The sequence below is a fragment of the Eimeria necatrix genome, genomic scaffold, assembly GCF_000499385.1.
Source record: "Eimeria necatrix Houghton genomic scaffold, Enh_scaff32, whole genome shotgun sequence".
NCBI classification, from domain to species: domain Eukaryota; phylum Apicomplexa; class Conoidasida; order Eucoccidiorida; family Eimeriidae; genus Eimeria; species Eimeria necatrix.
The window spans coordinates 51544-68592 of record NW_013655314.1 but is presented as its reverse complement, the minus strand read 5'-3'; the positions used below and the strand labels follow the sequence as shown (position 1 = coordinate 68592).

Here is a 17049-nt window from a genome sequence, read left to right as displayed (position 1 = left end):
TTGACGTATAGGGAACATATTGGAGCTTGATGAAAAGGACGCTGGACTCGATAAAGAAGCTCGATGCACTTCATTATTCTCACAGCGAAGGCCCATAAGGCCGTCCTTTTGCCAGAGCACTTTCTCTAGGTGCGAAATTCGCAGATTTAGGCCTTAGGCGGCTCCACTAATGGCCCTTGTGGGTTACTTGACCTTGTAGCGATCATGCTTCCTGCAGCATGAGAGCACATGAACGGAAATATTGGGCCGATTTCAGCATAACTCAGTTGTGCCCAAGGCGCCTCGGTCTCCCAGGAGTCCCGCCTTGTTGCCTTGAAGTATGTCCCATCTAATGTTCTTTTTCCCTTGTTTCGCCATTTTACCCATGCATTTGCGCTTCTTTCGTGTAAAAACTGAGTTTTAGTTAGGGCACACCCTCAGCTACATGTCAGCTCATTACCAGGCATCGATACAGAACATGTTGACAATTTCTCAATAATCCTTCCGCAGCTTGTGCTGCGAAAACCGTGTTGCAAATTTTGGACTTTTCAGATTTCTCTATCAACGCAGCTTCCTAACCAGCTCCAAAGATGACGCTGGCCGGGAAAGCCATATGGAAGGCAGCATGCATGAAGAAGATGTTCAGTGCTGGAGCACCTTGCAAAAAGCGTGTGCGCGAGGTCATGGTTTTATGAAAAAGTGATAGCAACAATTTGACGCAGATAGAAGAAAATATGCTACTTAGGTAATATGAATGAGTAGACTGATTTAGTGGAGAAGTGCCAAAACTAGGTGCTAGGGCAATGTAAACGCTAATAGTCAACTAATGCCTCATGCATGGAAGGAAACTTAGGCAAAACTCATTTCTATTCCAAAGCTTCTTCTGGTAATTAGCGCAATAGTAAAATGAAGTATCTGTTTAGGGTTACAACGGAAATATGTTGGGGATGTTGAGGAGAAATACTCTTCGGCTTGCAGACTTATAATAGAAACCAGCGGGCTGCCCCACAAGGCAACAGCCGCTTGGAGGGCTATATCACTCAGCAGCCAGCGTGCTTTAATTTCCCTTATTTTCCTTTCATACTTTAGCCGGCATATCCTTTTCTATAGTTTGGCGGATTTTTCGTTCGGCAGAAAGGGTATCCAGATTCGTTCTACTCACCTTCTTGCCTCCTCCAAGATAATATTATGTGTGAAATCTCTGTTGAGAGACTTTCACAGTATAAGATGCACTATGATCATTCATGGCCTCAAAACTTGAAACTAAATGTACATGAGCACTGCGGAAACGCTTTTTGGAGATAAGCAGATGCCTAAGAAAACTTGACAGCATGGTATTGACTAAGAACAAACACTGGACAACTGCGCCTGCTGTTCGAAACACTTTAAGCGGAAGAAAGTTTGTCCCTAGCGTAGCTCATAAAGAGCACAACAGGTAATAGCTGCTTTTTGGAAGCACTGGATGGTAATAATGAGTTTTTATTGCTTATCCGTCAAAAAGGAGCTTTGTCTCTTTATTAGCGATACGCCTGCTGTAGCCATCAAGAAACTCCGGATGAGGATTGGAACGTTAAGACTGGTGTTCGCAAATCATCATCCAAACATGAATTTGGTAATCTGTTGTTGTGGTTCCTATTACGTTTTGCCAAAATACTAAAACCCCTAATTAGTTAGAATGCATCAATGCATCTATCACGCGTCTGGCAACTCAGAGCTATAGCAATAGCATTCATCCAAGCGCTTTTAAAACGGCTCTAACCGACATTAGGCTCACCAAATTCCGTATGAAGTACTGCATGTATTCATAACATGGCATCGACCAAAGTATAAACTCCTCTACTGTCCGATAGTTTGCACAGGCCGGCTAATATGCGTTTCAGCAGGGTCTCCCAATGTAGCAGCCAAAAAGCGCCAAGGACACTGGATCTCCTACACGGTCTGAGATCGCAGCGCTTTGGAACGATCGCAACGCATCGTCTTGCTAACGTGAAACTAAGAATAAGGTACGAGCCTAAACGCAGCTCACAAACTGCCAACCAAATGGCTGCCAAATTGGTGTCAGCATGAAATACTGAATGGCCACCTCTATTGATTCGCTCCTACATTTGTAGTAATTCACAGATATCCCAATTTACTGGAAAGTGAAACAGCAAGCACTTCTACTTGTTGGGGACTCCGTTTCGTTCCGTTAGCAGTAGTTGGACTGTTGAAGCCGTGCTCTCAAAGTTTATACCTCAATTATCTCACCTATGCACTAGTGAATGCGTTTCAGCTTTCACCGGGCAACAAAGGATAAGTACGGGAGGCGAAGTCTCCGCCTTTCCACCAGCAACTAGCAAATGGAAGCCGACGGAAGACTGCTATGCTGAGGGCAAGGCGCAGCAACATAAATATACACGCTCTTTACCGCTTTTCTCCCCCCCTTAGAAATACTCACGCCCTTTGAAGAAACGACGAGAGACGAAAACGACCCATGGGGACTCCATAGCGCCCTTATCATCTTGCCTAGATCTACTGCTTTTTCACTACGATGCTTATGGGGCCTCCCACTCCAAAGGTCGAACCCAAAAAATAAGGTCCTTTAACGCAGACCTAGCCACTACTGCAAATTTGTAACTTCAAACCTAGCTGTTGGCTGTTTTGGGCGCGACATTAGAGTGGTAATTAGTCGTGGAATTGTGAAAAGGCGTTCACCGGACCTCTTCACTCGAACTCTCTTATTCGCTAGCACATGAAGTCAGCATTCGCAACTCATAATGAATGCGGAATGTGTAAGCTTGGCTGTAAATTTGTGTGCACATTAGTCTTGACGCAAGCAGGGGTCAAACGGCATACTCTAGACAGCAGATACCTTGGGCTTGTGTGCATAGCGAGAACGCATCTCTAAATTTACTGTCAAACTCCACTGTTCTGTAAGCCTTACGGCAACCACAAGGCTGCAGGCGTCATCAGTTAAAATTGAAGCAATCCAAGCTGGCGTTCTCTGAGCACTGATGCGATAATGCTGACGGCGAGCAGCTCTCCCTGGTCTCCGCTTCAGGAGTGTATTGGCTACTTGCAAGGATTCCGAATGTCCAAAATGTGATAAATTCTCAGGGAGAGAAAAATTCTGTAGATGTAGAGAACAGAATCTCCGTTTTCACCTCCTTCAGGCATGGAACTGCTGCTAACATTTGCAACTTACGCAGCCCCCTGCCAGAGACGCTTAATTGCCCAATGTGTAGCCCTAGAGACCGTTGCAGTGCTTTAACTTTCTATTCTCTCAAACTATACCCCTCCTGGGCCAAACCTCAGCAAAATCCACTGCGCTACAAGTAAGTCCTTGCCCTGGGAAACGAGCGTTTCTGCCGTGTGTCGTCCGCCTAGCTCTCTCGAAGTCGCTAAGCTCCTAGTGCAGCACTATACGTAGTGAGTTCTGTGCCCATAAAAGTGTTGGGGCCCACTAGAGCGATGCAGGCTTCTGACTTCCATCACTGCGCATTCGCCCCGCTGGCTAGTTGTTGATAGCAACTCTACCGCACGGCGAGCAGCAGGCACACCTCGCGCCAGCACAGCAAGACAGTCAGCTTATCCTGTGGGACTTCTGGACTAAGTACTGAAGCAGGGCTTCCATTGTAGAATGCAAAAGTGCTACGAAACTCCGTGCTCGCCTCTCTTCAAGCTCTGTCTGTTGCCAAGAGCCACAAGACCCCACCCAGAAACCCAGCACTGCCGACCACATGTCTTAAAGTAATGATGCAGTTCCACGTATGATTTGTGCTAAAGCATGCAGGGTTTCATGTTTGACAAAACTGCGCTGCTAGTTCACCGGGAAGTTGAGTGTTGCGGCGTGAATAGGGCCGTGAGGGGTCTTTCGAAGGAGCCGTGAGTCTCCGTACACGGGCTTAGGAAACAGGAAGTTCTCGTGGATGTTATCTTGTAGTTTTATTTTTTAAATTAAAAATGAAGGACATGTTGGCACAGCGGCGTTTGCTGCTGTGGCCTGGGTTGTCAGCACAGCAGCGGCAGCAGCAGCAGTAGCGGCTGCTACTGTAGTGGCTTCTGCTGCAGCGGCAACAAGCTCAACGGCGAGCAGCAAAGCAGCACAGCAGCACGTGTCCCTCTCTGCTTTTTCGTGCCTTGCAAGTTCCCATTCTCTAGGGGCATGTTCCCCTCCTAGCCCTGAACCCTGAACCCTAGCCTGCTGCCCTCCTGCGGCTCTTTCTGCATTAGAGTATTTCCCATTGCCTTGGTTCCTTTTATCTTTCAGTTATATTTTCCTTCTTGTACTGCCATCCTTTAATCGGAGAGCAGCAACTGGGGCGAGGGGGGTGTCTGTACACCTCAATTGCATGTAGAGCGGCAGCGGCGAGGCATTTGCTCTCCCTGGTGCTACTACTGCTGCCTCCCAGTGGGCAGACACAACGCCAAGGCCCATAACTGCAACAGCACCGGCTGTATCCTTCCAGCTTCTGCGGAATATCACAGCTTCAGGCGGCAACGGCAGCTGCAGCGGCTAAGGAGCAGCACCCGGAGCGGAAGCTGCAAGGAAATCCGGAGCCGCAGCACCGCGCAGCAGAAAGTTGCATCTCCCCTTTCTTGCTGCGGCGGCTTCGCTGGGAAGTTTCCGCAGTGCCTGTGCTTCGAGGGTTCCTCTGTGCATGCTTGCAGCTGCCTGTGGCTTTCTGTGACCGCGGCGGTTTTCTGTGAGGACTGCGGGCTGCTTCGTGCTGCTGCTCCGCGGTCTTCTGCTGAGTGAGGCAGCAGCAGAAGGGGTTGTTCCAAGTTGCTGCGGCTCCGCCTGCAGCAAAGTGCACTCCTCCCTGCAGCAGAAACCAGGGCCAGCTGCAGGTCCACCGCTGTGGCAGTCTTGGCCTGTGGGCTGGTGCAGCAGCGCAGCAAGGCGCAGCAGCTCAGTGTCTATTGGGAAGTGTTTGTGGTTTGGGGGCTTCTGCATGTCCGGCAAAGTTTCTAGTTTTGTGGCACTGCTGCTTTCGTTCTTTTTGTCTGTCTTTTCCACCAGCTGTTGGGAATTGCAAAACACTTCTTTAGCAGCTTCTTAGAAGCATCTTTCAGCATTTGCTGCGCAGTAGGGCGTGCTGCTGAAGCGCGGGGGGCAGCAGCAGCAGGAATCCGCTTCAGGTCTGCAGCAAACGCAAACAGCACTTGCGGGGGGGTCCTAGCAGCCGCCGCTGCTGCAGCAACAAGGAGCAGCTGCAGCAACGGCGGCAGCAGCTCAAGAAGCCACTGCAGAAGCTGGGCAGCTGGGAAACAAGTAGCAGCGCTAGCAGCAGTAGCAGCAGCTCTTCCGCAGGCCTATACAGGTTTTGCAGCAGCAAGTGGAGCAGCAGGGTGTCTGCAGGGAATAGTGACGCAAAGAACTGCACTTAGCTTAGAGTTCGCAGAAGCAACAGCAGCAGCAGCAGCAGCAGTAGCAGCAGCAGCAGCAGCAGCAGCAGCAGCAGCAGCTTCAGCAGCAACTGAATCTTTTGCACTCCGTAGCTCGCGATATGTTGTTTGTGGAGATGAGCGACACTGGAGCAGCAGCACAAACACCAGCAGCAGCCAGCGTGGAAGGCTCCAGTGGAGCAGCAGCGACTTCAGCAGCTGAAGCTGCAGCAGCAGCAAATGCAACACCTGCTGCAGCAAGCGAGCAGCAGGTGCCCGTTTCCTGCAGCGCGGGGTCCGACCCCGCAGACCATGCTTCTGCTGTTGCTGCTGCTGCTGCATCAGTGCCTCCTCTTCCGCAAATCTTAAAGACTGAGGCTGGCTGCTGCTTGCTGTGCCGTGAGAAGAAAGGCTTGACGCTGCTGCAGCTGCTGAAGGTGCAGCTGGCTCCCCAGGAAGCAGCAGCAGCAGCAGCGCCAGATGCAGCAACAGACGCAGGCGCAGCAGCGGCCGCTGCTGCAGCAAGTGGGCAGCAGCCAGCTTCTCTAGAGATTCAGTCAGCCAGCACTACAGCCAAAGATGAAAAGGGCAGTGACAGACAGGTGGCAGCGCAGCAGCAGCAGCAGCAGCAGCAGCAGCAGCAGCAGCGAACTGTGCTGATGCCGCTGCTGTTTGTCCCGGGTGCAACAAAAGAGGCCTTGTGGTCTCCCTGTGGCAGGAGATTAGCTGTTGCTACTGCTGCTGGCGAGCTGCTGCTGCTGGAGCATCCCACGTGGAGTGTGGGGCCGCAGCTGCAGCAGGAAGCAGCTTACCAGTTGCTGAGGGCTGACTGGCTGCTGAAGCAGGAGGAGGGCGAGCTGAAAAGGCCGTCAACTGCTGCTGCTGCTGCTGCAGCAATAGCTGGCGCCACGCCCGCTGCTGCACCCACGGCAGCTCAAGCAGCAGCAGCAGCGATGAGGGAGCACGTGCTGCAGCTGGTAGCTGAGGAGCTGCAGCAGAAGCTGGTAACTGTGACGCTAAAGCCCGAAATAGTTCCTCAGGATGACCAGCAGCAGCAGCAAGAAGTCCTGCAGGTGGACCAGGAGGCGCAGGTGAAAGCTCTCCACTGGTCACCGCTGGGCACTTTCTTGGTAGCCAACATTCAGCCGGACATGAGGACTCAGCTGATGCAGCAGCAGCAGCAGCAGCAGCAGCGCAGCAGCAGCGCCGCCAGCGCTGAAGGCGGGGCTGAAGCTCCATCCAGCAAAGCAGATGCTGCATCTACAGCAGCTTCGGGAGCAGCAGCGGGAACGCCTGCAGCAGGCGCGTCGGGAGCAGCAGCAACACCAGCAGCAGCATCTGAGCACAATGTTTTTGTTTGGGAAGCAGCAACGGGTAAGGTCGTTGTGTCTCTGCAGCAGAAGAGGCTCGTTTGGCCTCTGCTGCAGTGGCGGGATGATGAAGCCTTTTGCTGCATTCCAAGAAGACCTCACTTGTTGGTGAGTGGCGCCTTTTTCCTTTGGATCTTCATAACACTATGTTTTTAATGTTTCTTTTTGCTGTTTTTAGAGCACTTTTCGTATCGGTTACTGCCGCTGCTGCTGCTTGCTGCACCTTGTGTCCGGTGTTCGTTCATGTTTTCTTTTTCTTGCACAGCCTACGTAGCTAGTTGTGAATCGCCGCCCCCATTCGTTACAGTTGGCTTTGCGTTAGTGTTCCTGGGTTTGAGCCCATTGCTGCCTTTGTTGGCGTCATGTGTTACCTTTACCTTCCGTTTGCCGAGTTTATTCCGTCTTCATTTGCTCTCTGTGCCAATTCAACTTCTTTTGCGTCTTATCTCTCTCTTGGCCGGTCTTTCTCGTGCGTTATCCTGTATCCTGTTGGATTTTGTTTTTCGTCTTTCTGTTTCTCGCGCGTCTTCTCTTTCTTTGCCAGTTGCTTGCAACGAGGGCATCAGTGACTTGGGGCTTACGTGACGGGCTGTGTTTTGGCTTCCAGGTCTACGCTGGCAACAACCTGAGTCGTCTTCTTTTTCGCATTTTCGTGAGGCGCCTAAAGACCTTTGAGATCGGCCCTGCGCTTCAGTCGCAGCAGGAGCAACCTCCACAGCGCCTCTGCGTCGCTTGCTTTTCCTTCGGTGCTACGCAGCAGCAACAGCAGGCTGCTGCTTCTCCCCCGTCTTTCTCGGTGATCGAAGTTCCCGATGTTTCTGCTGCAGCCGCAGCCGCAGCAGCCGCAGTAGAGGCGGCGAAAGAGAGGGGAGAGGATGTCGAGGCAGCATCTTGTTTTGACCCCATTCCAAACCCCCAGCAGCACCTGCTTGATCTTCTGCAGGAGCAGTTGCAGAAGCTTGGAGAAACTGCCACGGGCGGGACTGCTGCCACCCCAGGGGAAACCAGTGGTGACGTGGCAGCACTGTCAGTGCCTCCCGCCCGTGCTGCTGCTGCAGTTTTTGCAGCAGCAGCCAAAGCAGCAGCGTATGAGAAGGCCCTAGTCCGGCTTCTTGCGTGGCAGGTGCTGCCTTCAGCTGACTCCACAGACTTCCTGTGGAGCGCATCCGGGACTGCCCTCCTTGTAGTGGCCAGCACGACCGTTGATGCAACAGGTGCCTTCCAACGACTGCTTTTTCTAGTCTTTGCATTTGGCCGTTCGTCTGGCCTCTTCGGCCCCCGTTTGCCTTGTTTTTTCTCCTTCTTCTCACCATTTGGGTCTTCGTTTCCGCCTTCATGCCAAAACCTGTATCGGCTTCTTTTGCCGCCATTTCTTGCATCCCGTTTATTCTTTTCGGTATTTGTATGTCTTGTGCTCTTTTAGTAGTACATTGACCCTTGCCGACCTACTCTGAACTGTGGATATAATTTTTTTGCTTGAACATCTTGACTCTCCACTGACTAATTCCGTCCTAAGTCTTGATCTTACGGCAAATCCTTCATTTTTGACAGGGGTGCCTTTGTGCGATGTCTGCTCCGCGTTTTTCAGGAGAAAATTATGGTGGAGTGGGGGACTGTTGGGCAGTCTGTCTTGGGACGCCGCAGCATCCGCAGGCTGTTTCGGCGTTGCAGTGCATTCAGCGCGCGGCCTCGCAGCAGCAACAGCAGCAGCAGGAGGAGCCTCCGCTGTCGCTTTATTGCTGCGTCAGGCGCATTAGCAAGAAGATAGTGCAGGATGTCAAGTGGAGTCCCACCAGGGATGAATTTGTCCTTATAGAGGGGAAGTCGCCCAGTGGTAAGGCGCAACCCGAACATTCTGGACCATGAGGTTTCGTATTGCATTACGCCTTCAAGAGTCTTTTCTTGCTTGTTGGTAGTTTTTAAAGTTTTTTCTCATCGGTTCCAGACCATTATTTTCCAGTTGTCACTCTATGCTCCTGTGTATCTTCTCTCTCCAGACATCGTGCTACTTGACCGCCAAGGCCGCACGCAATTCGTCTTTCCACGTCGGTATCGGAACTTCGTTTCTTTCTGTCCCTTTGGCCAGATGGCGGTGGTCGCTGGTTTTGGCAATTTGGCAGGTGAGCGAACAAACTACATGGGTTTGTCCACGCTCAGGACTGCCTTCCGAGGATTGTAGTGTCCGAATGTGGCCGCGGTGGCCTCGCAGTCTGGTGACTGTTCCTGCGTCTTTACTAACGCTGCTATGTCTTCAGCTTCTGTTGCCTTGAGTGTAATACACTGTCTCTTTTTGCATTCCGTGCTTCATTCCGAAACGGGAGCCCGTTTTGGTCTCCTGTTAACCTGCACTCTGTTCTCGTGCCGCCTGTGCTGCTCTGGATACATTTTGTTCCATGTTTTTTTGGAATGCTTACATGTCTCTGGAAGCTGGGCTAGCTCCAGCAATGATTTTAAATTCTATGTGTCTCTCAAAACTCGTCTCCTGTTGTGGCACGCCACAGCCTCTCCCCGTGCGTTCACGCTTGCTTGTTCATAAACTTTACCTTTCACCCGTCGGTGCCTTTTTTTCTGGCTTCCGCGTGCAGGGGAGGTTAGTTTCTACTTCAGGGATAAGGCCTCTCAGGGTATGCAGCACATCAGCGAGTTTAGGGCTCCATGCACTGTCTTGGCTCTGTGGGCTCCTTGCGGCTCCTACTTTGCAACGGCGTCCACATATCCCCGCATGAAGGTTGACAATAGTCTGAGCGTCTTAGATTATAGAGGCAAGATTCGCCAACCCTTCAGCCCCAAACCCAGCCATTTTCGGCCATTTGTTAGCTTATTGACACTTCCTCCTGTGATCGTGTACGAGCTTGTGCTTCTGTGGCTAACGGGCTCGAGATGCTTCTGCTTAAGTCGTTTGCGCCATGCTTAGTGATGTTCCGTGTTTGATTTCGTTACTGCAGGAGAATCTGTACAGCGCCTGCAGTTCGATGAGCTCTATCATATCGCGTGGAAGCCGGAATCTGACTTGTGAGGGCCGAGCGATGTGCAGGTGCAGCAGCAGCAGCGACACTGGGCTAATAGTATTGAGCATTTTGCTGAGTTTTCCATTGGCCATGCGCATGTTTGTTTTTTAGGGAACCCCCGTGTGCGCCCCAGCCAAATGAACGTCTGCTGGCGGCTGCCGAAAGTCAAGCATTCCGGCCGAGAGGAGCAACCCATCAGAGACGAATCACTACCCGCATCATGAACGGTGAGCAAGCGCTACTGTTGGAGCTGCTTTCCTCTTGTGTTTTGCTGCTGATATCTGCGTGGCAGCGAATAATTCCGATGTATTTCGCAACGGCGATTATCCTAAGCCGTGGCATCTGCAACAACGGCAGCAGTTTCTGTGGTTCTGTCTTCGTGCAGGCGAGGCAGTGGACGATTCTGAACTGCCTGAGGACCTACGAAGGCAACGCGAGCAGATGAGGCGTCGGAAAACCGCTGCTGCCGCTGCTGCAGCGAAGAGGAAGGAAGCAGAGGTTGTGGAGCTGGAGTGGCGACGCCGTAAGTGATTGCTGCTTCTGCCATTGTCGGTTCGTGTTATGCTTGCTCCTTGGCTTAATATGCATTCATTGCGAGTTGCAGCTGCTGTCTACAGAGCCAAAGGCCGAACCGAAAGTGTCTCCTGAGGAGCCAGCAGTGGGAGCTCCAGGAGTAGCTGCTCTTGCTTTTGCGGAGGGAAAGCAGCGAGGAGGAAGCTGCACCAGCAACGCGTCGCAGGCGAGCAGTGCAAGTAGGACCTCTGTGGCTCCAACGGCGGGGCGTCAACAGCCCCAGCAGGATGCTGTGTCAAGTGCTCCAGCGAGTGCTTCTTCCTCGGGCGATGAAGCTGCTCAGGATGCCCAAAATGCTGCAGCAAAGGAACAGCCGCACGGTCAGCAGGAACAGCAAGACCAGCTCCACCAACAGCAGCAGAACATGCGACACAAGGCGGGGGATCTGGGACCAGACTGTGCTGCTGCGAGCGGTGCGTCAAAGTGTTGTATTGCTGTTGCTTGCCTTCCATCTAAGAGCCAAATGTAGCTGTTCCTATTGCTTCTGCTTGCCTTGTGTCTAAGAGCCGAATATGGCTGCTCCTGTATTCTGATTTCGCCGCTCCCCGAGCGCGGTGGCTACGCACGTACTTCACCTGTATGCTTTGCTCAGGAGTAGACGACTTGACTGCATTGCTGGAGCAGCAGTCTCTCCAGCACGCCCAGCAGCAGCAGCGTCAGCAGCAGTGGCAATCGCAGCAACACTGGCAGCAGCAGCAGCTACAGCAGCAAGTGCAGCAGCAGCAGCTGCAGCAGCAGCAGCTGCAGCAGCAGCAGCTGCAGCAACAGCAGCTCCAGCAGCAGCAGATACAACAACAACAGCTCCACCAGCAGCAGCTCCAGCAGCAGCAGCAACTACAACAGCAGCATTTGCAACAGCAGCAGGGAGTTCGTTCTTCAGGGACGCAACAGCCATTAACGGCTGCTGGCCTCCAAGTGCTGGGGCCAGCTCATCCAGGCGTAGGCGTTATCGGTTCCCAGGTGCGGCAGCCACAGCAGCAACAACAACAGCAGTTGACGCCTCAGCAGCAGCAGCAGCTGCTTCAGCATCTGCAACAGCAGCTGCAAATGCAGCAGACAGGAAACGGCGCCTACTCCCGTGTACCAGGACACAATTTACAGCAGCTGCAGCAGTTGTCGGCTGAAGAGCTGTCTGCAGCACTGCGGATGATGCTGCCAAACCTGCCCACAACGCAGCAGAATCAAGCATTGCGGCAGCAGCAGTGGCAACAGAGCAACCGTGGAGAAAATGCCCTCAGCGCCATAGCAGCGGCTGCTGCGCGACAGCAGCAGCAGCAGCTGCTGCTCCTGAGACAACAGCAGCAGCAACAGGACCTGGTAAGCATCCGGTGGTTCTGTGGTTGACGTGGTTAGTGCTGTGCCTGCTGTAGCTGCTATTACTGCTCTTTTAGCTTTTTATTTGCTTGTGGTGTTTCATATTTTCTCGTTGCATGCGTTGTTGCTTGCTCGTATAGCTCTGTGGCTTTCTGATGTGTGGGTGTTGCAGCAGCAGCAACAACAACAGTTGGAGGCCCAGCTCCGGCCGCTGCTTCAGCAGCTACAGCGTGGCAGCGGTGAGTCGGCACTGGGTCGGGGAGCCGCTACAATGCAGCAGCAGCAGAAGGCACTGGCTCTGCTGCGTGCGGCTGCTGCACAGCAACAGAAACAGCAGCAACAGCAACGTAACCTGACTCTTCAGCAGCAGCAAGCGCTGCAGCAGCAGCAGCAAGAACTGCAGCGCCAGCAGCAGCTGCGGCAGCAACAGCAGCTGCTGCAGCTGCAGCAGCAGTCAGAGCTGCAACGGGATGGCAGCCTAGATTTGCAGCTGCAGCAGCAGCAGCAGCGCCAGTCCGCGTCAGCATCATCAGCTGCGGCAACCTTGATGAACCTGCCAAGAGAAGCCCGCTTACTCCTGCAGCGACTGCAGCAAAGTGAAGGGGCGCAGAAGACAGCGCAGCTCCTGCAGCAGCTGCAACAGCAGCAGCAGCAACAGCTGGAACGCGAGGAGGTCCAACAGCAGCATTACCGCGGACCTCGTTCCAGTGCTGCAGCGCAACAGAGGCACGGTCTTAGGCAGCAGACTTGGGACAGCGGGGCTGACAGTGAGCCTCAACAACAATTCACTCGGCAGCAACAAATGCAGCTGATGCAACAGCTGCAGCAGCAAAACAAACAGCAGCCGCAGCAGCAGCAGCTGCAACAGCAGCAATTGCTCCTGCAGCAGCAAATGCAGCAGCATCAGCAACAACAGCTGCAAGGGGAGCAGTTGTTGGAGCAACAGCAGCAGCTACAGCAGTTCTTGCAGCAACAGCAGCAGCAACAGCAACAGCAGAGGCAGCACCAACAGGGACGAAGGCCAGACGCAATGAAGGAGAAATGCTGGCAGTACATTGACCCAAAGGGCAATGTTCAGGTAAGATGCGAACTTTGTTATCGATGAGTTTCCCCTTTGCAGCGGTAGCTCTAACACTTCCCAGCAACAGGCACAAACCAGATACCATGGGATCAGCATTTTGGGGGGCTGTTTGGAGAAACGCGCATTCTTTTGTCTGGCTCACATGTTTGATTAGGTAGTTCTGTGCGTGTTTTTTGTAGGGTCCATTCTACATTAAAGAAATGCTCGTGTGGAACACTATGGGCTATTTCGATCCTGGACTGCCGGTGCGCTGCTGCACCTCTGACAGATTCGTCCCTCTGAACAAAATGTACCCTCCACCTGTACGACCCTTTATGCTTCCACCTAAACTGCAAGCAGCAGCTGCTGCAGCTGCAGGGTTTGGAACGAGCAGCGGGGGAATACCTTCAGCCTCGAACACTCCAACAGCGGGGGCCCCTGCTGCGGCACCGGCAGTTGCTAGCGCTGATGATGGCAATAGCAACAGCGGCACTGCGGGCACTGGCGGGCTTTCCGTTGGTGACATAGGCGCTCTAGCTGGTGCTTCCGGAGGTAGTACAGCCCAAGGCAGCAACGATGCGCGCAGTTAAGTAGTAGTGTTGGCGCCTGTATCGACGCTAACTACTGCTGCTAGTGAGACAAGTTTGCTCCAGTGAGCTATGCGGCAGGCTACTTCACTGCACCATGCTGCCTCGCAGCTCATTCCTGCTGCGCAGGTGCACAGCTGGGGGGGCTCAGGCGACATTTTGGCTGCCAATGCATGCTCAGGTGCTGCTTTAGCAAGGCTTCTCGCACTCTTGCTGTTAGGGGAGGAAGCGGTCGAGAGGTTGGATCCTTGCTTGCCTTCACTGGCTTTCTCTGTGTCATTTTCATAGTTTTTGCTGCAGTAGCTGCAGCAGTTCTAGCAGCAGCACCTACTGTAGCAGCAGGTACACCTGCCAATGCTGGTGAACCTGCTGCTGACTACAACGTTGTAGTCAGCCCATCCTTGGCGTGCAAGGCGGGGAGGAGTTGCTTTTGTTTGTATGGACTTTGTGGATGAGTAAAGGCAACAGAGATTCTTTAATTATGCGTTTTCTTTTGGTGCTGTCATTCCTTGACTCTCGGTACTGTCTTCTTACATCTTGACTTTGTACCGATACTGGCTGGTAGCGCCTCTTCTGCAAGCATTTTCACGTAGAGAGCCGCGACCCCATCAGAAGGCTTAACTGCAGGAGCCTTAACTGCTGCGAAGATAACAGCAGATGTTCTACACACGGTGCCGGCGTCTGTGAGTATGTCCCATGAGTGTATCTTTCTGCGTGGCAAACAGTAGTGGAGTGGGTTTGGAAGGTGCACGGGTAAAACACGCAGGCAGCGAACGATGTAGGCACTCTGGTAACATTTTACAACTGACCTTCCTGCTAGATTGAGTTTCTCTTTCGCATTGTTTTTTTCAGTCCTTCAGCTTGGACTCCTATGCTTACTTGCCTGTATTCTCTTATTCCGGATCCTATGCATCTTCCGCATAGAGGTGTGTTTGCATGCTATGTGGAAAACCTACGTGAGCGTATTTGTGGATCTCTCGGGCTAGTTTAACTATAAGGGAATCCGCTGGTATCGTCTAGCTCTGGATCGCACCCACGCTGCATGAAGTCCCTAGCGGCACCAAATCAGTTGTAGAACCCTGCATGATCCCTAGCAACACCAAAGCATTTATAGAACGCCGCATGATCCCTAGCGGCACCAAGTCAACTATAGAACGCTGAATGTTTCTGGCCCGGAAAAGATTTTTGAGTCGAGGACGGACGCCTCTGGATGCGCAGTGGGTGCGCCGCTCAAGCAGGAGCAAAAACCTATTGGTTTCCTCAGCAAGGTCACGACCGCCACATAGCAGGAGTATTTTACCTACACCTGGTCGTTCTGGCCCTAGCAACCGCTTTGAGCAAGCGCCATCACTCATAAAGCGCCGCTGAGGTTACCGCAGGCACTAACGAACAGGTTGGTGTGCTGTAGCATCACTGAAGTACATCCGAGCTGAGCGTGCCATGAACCATGCGCGGTCGAATGTTCTTGTGTTTTTTTTGTGGCAAAGTCTCAGCAGTGTACGCACAAGGTGAGCACGGTCACATGGCAGATGCTCAACGTCCTGCAACCTTATAGCACAGTGTTGACTCGTATCACAGGTACTATGGAAGGAATGCCACATTCGGATCGCCGGTCATTGACCAATCTCAACAGTATGAGAAGACCCTTACTGATTACTACTACGTTCGCTAGAGTGTGCCATATGAGGGCGTTGACAGCATTGCAACAGCCATAGCGAAGGATGACGACAAGTATCTACGAGCCGCCTGACCACCTCACACACCAATTTAGGCTCCTCCAGACGCTTTCCAAGTATGGCTTAGCATGCAGGCACCCCGTGCGCGAAGAATACCCATGGAGGAGTTTTCCGCTGACTTTATCTTTCCGACAGCAAACCTGCATCTGGAAACTGTGACACGATTGACACAGCCGACACAACTAATCGCTTTTACACGGAAGGGTGGTTTTCAGCTTATCTCACGAGAGCAACACTCCGCAAGCCATACGCCGCAGCAACTAAACAAGCGAGTGAATGCAGCGACTGAAGCTCCGTAACAGTCAGCTCGAATCCCTCACAGTGGGATTAATTTCAGCAGCTCTGCACCCATTTTAATACCGAGAATGTTATATCATTGGCGTGTTACTCCCAGAGGAGAGAATATATTCGTAGAGCCAATTGCTGCCTGCTCAGCAGTTATACTAATTTGGGTAGGCAGGAATAGGAGCACCTTGTTTCCCGCACTCGATCCAGCATTGTAGTGCGCAGAACTACAGTGTAGCCCGAAAATAGCCTTCAGGGTCGAATAATTCAGAATGTATAGATTGATGTAGTAAATAGACACAGCATGACAGTTTGCTTTGCAGTTAGTGTAACGTTTTGGGGGGTGCCAAGAGGGAGACACGCTGTACTGCACACCACGGCAGCGTAGGGATGGAGAAACGTCATGGCGCAGACTGGCGTATCTCTTTGGAAACTGGCCCTAGAAGGACATTTTCAACTTTCCTAATTTTTAAACGGCGCCTTCGCTTAGTAGCGAATGGTAGGGGTAGGATCCTATGCGGCCAGAATGAGAGAGATAACACGGGAGCCAAGATGGGCATTGCTCACTACAAGCATACAAACCGGCTGGCCACTCTTTCAGCAAACTCGCCCCGTGTAAAGTGATGATTAACTGAATTGTCTTGATCAGAGGGCAGTAACACTTCTGGCGTTTCGTCTTCGCTGTTTCACCCTCCATCACAGCATATCCAGCAGTATTGCTATCAAGAGCAGTGCGGTATCCAAGGTTGTGAGTGATAGTAAAAGGCCTACGCGGACTTCAAGCGCTTTTCCGTTGTACTTCCAATATTGCTAAACGCAGCGCGCAGCAGCAAGCGTTTCGCTGCTATCAATTAACTCTCCAAATTAAAATGCCATCGCTGCGGCTCACTTAAGCTGACTGAGCACATTCGCACAGTTTTTTATTGTTTGTCGCATGCTCCCACCTATTTCCTCCAAGTATTCCAGCTCTTTTCGTTCCGTATTTCCACCAGCATAACTTAAGTCCGCACGCAAGAGTTTCGGCTGCGAATGCATCAACTGACCAACGAAGTGGTGTTCGGAATGTGACTTTGCGTTTGCACGCTTATTTGCCTGCTTACTCAACATGCGTGCATCGGTGCAACACCGCAATACAAGCGATCCTACGAGCAGAAACACGCGTCCAGATACACACAAAAGTAGTCTCATAGCCGTAATAATGAGGAAAATAATGGCTGTAGGAATAACATAATAAAGAAATCGCAAAGCACAAAAAAAGAAGACAACTGAATTAAAAAACTGACGAAAACCAAGTAAAATATAGTGCGCTAAGTAGTTCGCTAATGGTGCCAATGTTTTCACATGCGAGCTTACACGGAGCAGGAAGTGAGGCAGGCTAAAACTCCCTGCATAAAAAAATGGGTTAAATGCGGGGAAAAGAGGAGCTTAAGGAAGGGAAAAAGGCTAGAAGTGCGTGCATCATTAATAGCAGGTCATTGAGACCGCTGGAAATATCTCACAAGAGCACCAGTTGCAGTGACAGACGCAGCAGCTTCAGACCGACAACAGCAATAGCAGCAAGACAAGATACAGACACATAAGCAGCAGCTACAGCAAAAATGGCACCAGCGAGAGCAGCTGCAAGGTAGCATATGCGGCCCCAATCGACAGCTACAGATGTTGCAGCAGAAATAACACCACCAAAAATGCTCCCGACTGTATCCGCAGCAGCCAAAACGAAAGTGACAACAGCAAGTGCAGCCAGCTGATACTGCAGAAATCGCAGCAACA

At 52.0% G+C, this 17049-nt stretch overlaps 1 protein-coding gene across 1 annotated transcript; it reads left to right on the top strand.

The window, feature by feature from the left end:
* Positions 1-5483: 5483 nt before the first annotated feature.
* On the top strand, positions 5484-13261 carry ENH_00044130 (hypothetical protein, conserved; the record flags this gene model as incomplete). Its single annotated transcript, XM_013585362.1, has 12 exons — positions 5484-6824; positions 7324-7930; positions 8305-8550; positions 8714-8836; positions 9302-9454; positions 9662-9728; positions 9836-9951; positions 10110-10247; positions 10342-10710; positions 10890-11614; positions 11784-12689; positions 12872-13261. 12 exons carry the CDS (start codon positions 5484-5486, stop codon positions 13259-13261), a joined length of 5181 nt encoding a protein of 1726 aa, XP_013440816.1.
* Between the last annotated feature and the right edge of the window lie 3788 nt (positions 13262-17049).